At 41.5% G+C, this 6,552-nt stretch overlaps 1 protein-coding gene across 1 annotated transcript in view; it reads right to left on the bottom strand.

Annotated features, from left to right (window-relative positions):
* tns1b (tensin 1b) overlaps positions 1-6,552 on the bottom strand; it is a 201,610-nt gene that overhangs the window by 16,894 nt on the left and 178,164 nt on the right. Inside the window, exons 18-19 of the mRNA XM_037686852.1 lie at positions 2,827-4,314; positions 1,050-1,130 (exon numbers count right to left, since the gene is read on the bottom strand). Coding sequence (XP_037542780.1) covers positions 1,050-1,130; positions 2,827-4,314 — 1,569 coding nt within the window. The remainder of the gene's footprint in view (positions 1-1,049; positions 1,131-2,826; positions 4,315-6,552) is intronic.

The following is a 6,552-nucleotide window of genomic DNA, read 5'->3' as shown; positions in this document are numbered from 1 at the left end:
ATGGATCCCCCGCGATAAACGAGGGACTACTGTAAATAGATATATATATGTGTGTGTGTGTGTGTGTGTGTGTGTGTGTGTTAATACTAAAATAAACTACTACTTAATACTTGTACTACTATTCTTATTTCACGGTTTTTCGCTTCCGGGTATGGATCCCCCGCGATAAACGAGGGACTACTGTAAACACAAACCACAAAAAGAAAATAGGGCTAAGGAACTAAATGAAAAACACAGACTATAACAACCATATTGCATAAATGTGATGTAAAGTGTTATCACTAATACTGAAAACGGATCAGTGATCAGCGTCAACCACACCATTATAAAGTCTTTACTGGTGTTTCAACACAACATTCATCTTTTAAGTGTTGCAGATCTTATTAATTCCACCTGTTCAGCCTTGTGTTTAACTTTCCTGAAATGTTGCCTCACTCTGAAGGATTTTACTGTCTGAGACAGAGTCCAGAACAATCCCGTCTGGATGGAGGTCCGTTGTTCTCAGAGGACAAATCCAGCTTCTTTCATGGTTCAATAAGGACTGCAGTCTCCTCTTTACATTAGATATTTTGTCAGCCTTTGTAAATCAAGAAAGTGGTTTAAAAGTGATTAAAAAGTGACTCTGAATGAGGCCAGTGTATCCTGGCCTCAGTATTGTTCCCTGAGTTTGGCAGAACGGATCATGTGACATGTTTTCTCCTGGCAGGGGACAGTGCCTCCTTTGTGCTTCCTCTGTCCTGCTCCTGTGAAACATTAACTTCATCCAAGTGTTCTTTTCTGTGTGCGCTTGATTTCTGAAGGCTACTTCTTTACCTTCAGAAAGGTAACTCAAGACAGACAGAAAAGCATGCATCGAGAGAGAAATGAGCTGTTAGTAGACTGAAAATGTTTTCAGTGTGAAATGAGACAAAAAAAAAAAAAGATGCAAACCCACACCAAAAAAAACAAAAAAATCAAAACAGAAACAGATTTGAACTGGGGTCAGAGAAACACTTTGGGGCAAAAAAGAAGGAACTTCTCTCTTCTTTAAACGGGATGAGAGAACCAACCAGAGAGGGAGTGAGAGCGGCGGTGCTCAGACTGAGAGCAGGTTACGCTGGGGATGATGTTTTTGGCACGAGCCGAGTACTCTGGGTAAACAGATGAATGATGAAAGAAAGGATGGAGATTATGACAAAACTAAAAGGAAGACGAGGAGAAAAGTCCAGGTTAGTTGTCTGATAAGAAAACAGACATTTTCTCTTCGTATCAAATTGTGCTGAGACACAAAACTAAAGCTACATTAAAAAAAATGAAATAAACAGCTTTGACCTTACAGGCGCCACAATACTTTTGGAAAAACGAACAACCATAGTGGTTCATGGCTTTCAAGTGTCAACAATTGCTTTACATTAAAACGTCGATAAAGCAAAACGAAGCGTAGTTCTGATTTTGGTGTTTGTTATTCGAGAGCTCAGCTCTGCTTCATGTTGACTCTGTCCCACGGCTAACTGCTCTGCAGGATGTCTGATGTTCTTATCTTAGGCCTGTCAACCTGCTGGACTGGAGAGAACTCTTCCTGTTTGAGCCTGACTGACGGGGACTGATGGGGTGACAGCCAGGAACTGAGATAAGAGCACAGCAGTGTTTTCCAAGACAGATTTGTTTTTATTACAGGATACGGCTAATATCACACTTTGTGCTGTAGTTAAAAAAAACAAACAGGCGAAAAGATTTATTATCAGCCAAATTATAAGTAAAATTAGTCAACTCTTAAAAGTTTATGGTTTCAAAATTATCTGCTGTTTGCTAAGAAGAAAAACGCTTTAGCACAGTCGAGTCTAAATCAAACATTTCTGTTCACTTATCACAATAAATCAACTGTGCAATCCTCATGTGCATGTACCAACTAGACCCAAATTAGACACTGAATATTTGGACATAGTGCAGTGTTCTGGTTCCTGCGTTGGTGGGTTAAATGTGCATGTGCAACGGAAAACAGATGTAAACCAGTAAACATCCTGCTCAAGCTGATCGTAAATGGGAAAATAACATTATTCTGTAGCAAAGTGGATTTGTAAAATTTAAAATCAACGCCCTTAACAGACAGTTGTGCTAAAGACTTCCCGGTTTTCCACACAAATGAACTGAACCACAGCATTTGAAGCCTTTTATTTTATGTTGGAGAATGTAAACTGCTGATAAAATAGAATAAATTAACAAATTAAGGTTGGCTAAAGACAGACTGACTTGAAGTGATTAGCTTCCTTAGCCATTTACAATTTTTGAAAAAAATATTTATTTTTACAACCCAATTGTTTATGAAAACTAACCATTTACTAAATTGATAGATATTAACATTATTAATTGCGGAATATTACTGGACCAACACCATATTCACTTCTGAAGTGGCTTGAATTAAAATGTTTTGTGATTTGAATGTCACTGTTTTGGACTGAATATGAACTGAATGAATATTAACTGAATGAATATTAACTGAATGATGATACTACTACCACTTACTACTACTTACTGACTTACTACTACTACTACTACTACTTACTAACTACTACTTATTAACTACTACTTACTACTACTACTTACTTACTACTAATACTACTTACTCACTACTGCTACTTAATACTACTACTTACCAACTACTACTAATAACAATAATAATACTAATAATAATATATATATCTAATACTAATGTATACTGAATGATTATTTACTTGAAATATACTGTAAATATTTAGATTTTTACTGGGCTTGTTTTTTCTAAGGAGACTTTTTTTGTGATTTGGGATGATCAAATAGGTAAACTAAAATAAAACAAGTTAACCTTACCTGCAACTCTTTGGGCCACCAGACCCTCCACATTGAAGACTTCGTCCCCGTCTCTTGGCTGAGGTGATGCTGAAGCAGCATTTCTTTGGGACTCGAAGACCTCTGAAGACTGGGGCATGGTGCTTGGTGGGAACATGCCGACTGATTTGAGCTGAAGTTGACCACTTACAGAGGGGGAAGGTTGAGAAGAACCACTGGTTCTAGATGTTCCAACAGAGTAGTTTGGAGTTCCGTAGACCGGTGAAGGCTCTGGTGAAGCAGGCTTGTCTATTAACATCTGAGTTGACGACGGGAGGTTGGTCATGCTGGACACAGGACCAGAAATGTGAGCAGCATCAGTGTGGTAGGACGGCCTGGTTTGGCTCTGGGAGAAGGATGGCTGGGTGGTAACTACAATACTGTCTTCTCTCAGTGGGGCACTTTGAGTTTTTGACACAACTGGATGGCTGGGCTGTAGGTCCATCATGAGTAGATTGAGAGTTTCAATAGATTGCTCAATCTCTTGCTGGGAAGCACTGTGACGATGTGGGAACTGTGGTAGACTGTGGTGGCTGGACATCGATACAGATGGAGGTGGACTGAAAGTGATGCCTTCAGTGACCGGTTCCTCAGGTACTCCAAACTTCTGCCAAACATTGAGACCGCGTTGGACGGCATCTCTGCTGCTGGTGGTGCGGGTGGGAGCCTGTGGCATAGACTTTGGCTCAGCACCAAAAGACTGGGAGCGATACAGGATGCCATTTTGGGTTGCCATGTAATTACTGGAGAATGGGGCAGAATCACTTTTGGTCAGACAGAAAGGTTTATCAGATCTGCTAACCTGTGAATGGATAGATTCCAGAGGGTTGTCCGGGACGCTGCGCTCTAAATACGGTACATGCTCCTGGCCATTGGTTAGTGATTCAGACTGGTAGTAGAGATCAGCCGGTGTAGCTCGACCATCTGTGGAGGAAAATGTCCCAAGGCTGTCCACGCTGTTGCCCTCTTGACTGGTAGGCAGCTCGTCATCCAAAATGTCAGTTTCACGATCCATGTCATTGTGTCCATTAACATGGACCTGGGCTGGCACCAAATGAAGCATCCCAGCCGCAGATGTTGGGGTGGACAGGTAGGCCTGTCGGTGCATGGGCCCCTCCAATCCACTCAGTAGTTGCTCTAGTTCCTTTTTCTCTTTGGGACTGATTGGCTGTTGGACAGGTGCGGCTTGGTGATGGACTGATGGTAACTCCTCCTTCACAGTATTGTGGGTCTGGTTCACTGTGGAGGTCGGAGGGACTGCTGTTGCTTCATCTGTTCGGTCCGTTTTGATGGAGGCAGTGGAGTTTCCTGAATCACTACTCACCGACAGGGCATGGTCAACGGCAGGTAGTGCGTGTTCAGCAGCAGTGGGTGGAAGGCCATTAGACGTGACTGTATCTTCAACAGACTCCTTTTTGCGAACTTTTGCATATAGGCTTCCGTCAAGGGGTCCTTCGGTATGGTTGACTTCTAAAAAAATAAATAAAAATAAAGTATTTTTAGAAGTCTAATCAAAGTCTCAATTCTCCAAAGCATTTATTTTTAATTGCACACAATTTTAGAGCCTTGGTGATCAACTACAGAAATAATTCCACAGTTTTATAGATATTTAAATATTCATCAAGACTAAGAAGGAAAGTGTGCACCGCTATGAAGTAAAGGTATTGGCCAATAGTGTGGGCAAAACCAGAGCAGCGGCTGTTAAATAAAACATTCCCTCATGTCCACCTTTTGTACCAGCTTCAGGAAATGAACACTCACTCAGTAAGCCTCATACTGTGGAAACAATGATGAGAGAGGTCTTCCCTGAGAAAACTGCAAAGGTTTGCGTAATCTGAGAAATACTTGACTTCTATAAGATGATTTTGTTGATTTTTAGATGGTATTCTTCATTTATTAATGGGAGGAAAAGCTTGTGTAAAAGATTATTAGTGTAAACATGACGATACGTTGTAGATTCTTACAGTCGCAATGAATCTTATGAAAACAGAGAAGGGTAGCATGATCAGCAAGATTAAGTCATCATGGGAAACTTTGCCTCCACTGACTGAGAAAGGCCAGGAGGCTGTTCCTACCAGATGAAATCCAAAGTAAAAATGAAAACACACCACGTGGGAAAGTTGAAATACTCTCCTATACACAACTCAAGCTTTCATACCCCTTTTCTCTCTTCAATCTATAAACAAGATGCACTAAGGCACAGTCAAGTGTTTTCTTTGACCAAAGGCTGTTGTCCTTACCACGAGGTAAATCCCAGCTGCCCTTCATCTGGTACTACATTCAGAAAAAGCTCTTATTCATATTATGAAAAAATAAAACAATACCTGACCCGACAATCTTCCCATCCAAAAAATGTTTCCATGAAACCTCCTAACGACAAAGCATGAATGTATAACCAGATTTGATTCTACAGCTGGTAGAAGAGCTGCACAAAGACACTGCCTGTGTTTCTGTAACTTACAGATATCTCCATCTCGGTTTGAGTGAATACTGGTCTCTGTAATGAAGCTTGGTGGGCGTACACAAGCTGGGCACTGCAAAGTCTCCTTAGTTAACCCAAGGCGAGGCGCCAGGGAGACCGTGCAATGATAGACTGCCAGTAGAAACAAATCTGAAAGAATGCGTATGCTAAAATTCACCATGATGCTATACTTTATTGTCCCTTTTGTTTTCAACAGTGTTCTCCATGTACACATGACAGATCCACTGCATTTCATTTGAGATGGTAGAGATGAATTAAAAGACAAACGTGCCACATGTTCGTCATTACAGTGAATTTTTAGCTGAAGTCACTGTCTCACCGACTTGTTAGTGCTAGTTTCAGATCAAGTCATTATTTATCTATGTAACACATGAAATCACTCAGGTCTCAAGTGAGGATCAAGCTGTGCCATGCATCCCCTTGACATGAGCATGCACACACTTTTAATGCAGCAGTCATGAAGATAAACATAGACATTAGTCGTGAAAGAAGAGCTCTCTGGACTCTCTAATTTCAGCACCTTTTTTATCACCTGCCCTGAAGCCACAGTGACCCCCACACCCCACCAAACACAAACACACATAACCGCACACACATACATCCTCAGGACGATTAGTCACAGTCCAGATGATTGCCTCCTCACCGACTAATCAACAACACGTCAACAAGTTCTATGTTCACAGCAGGAAACTGCCCCCCTACCTGTGTGCACAGTCCCAAACTAATGTGAGACAAGCTCTCCAGAGGAGCCCCCCCACACAGTGCGACATGTAGCAGGAGCTGAGCAGCTGATTTTGAATGCTCTTCTTCCTCCTCCCTCTCCTGAATAACTTGCTGTCGGAGCTGCTCTGAGGTTCAAACTAGTCTAAAGTCTGCCCGTTTTATGTGTGGGAGGTCTGCGACAACAACTCGGGTGATGGGACATGAAGGAGGGGGCTAAGGGGGTTTGTCAGATTTTTTTTACACACCTTTTTTTGTACTTAAAATATAACTTCTTATGGCAAAAACTAAACGAAAGACAATTTCCAATAACACTTGTTCATTTTAAATTGAAAAACATTGTCCCCTAAAATTCAGTGAAACAGACTTCCTTCATGCACATAGATGCTGGTCTGTTGGCCGTCTGCTGCTGAAAACACCCATGTAATGGAAAGAGGTACTTCATCCAGAAACGGTCACTTAACAAGCTCTGTCCAAGCTAAAGAGCGGAGGGAAAACTCCACCCT

Source organism: Nematolebias whitei, chromosome 13 (genome assembly GCF_014905685.2).
Source record: "Nematolebias whitei isolate Nwh7 chromosome 13, NemWhi1, whole genome shotgun sequence".
NCBI classification, from domain to species: domain Eukaryota; kingdom Metazoa; phylum Chordata; class Actinopteri; order Cyprinodontiformes; family Rivulidae; genus Nematolebias; species Nematolebias whitei.
This window is presented reverse-complemented; position numbering and strand designations above follow the sequence as displayed.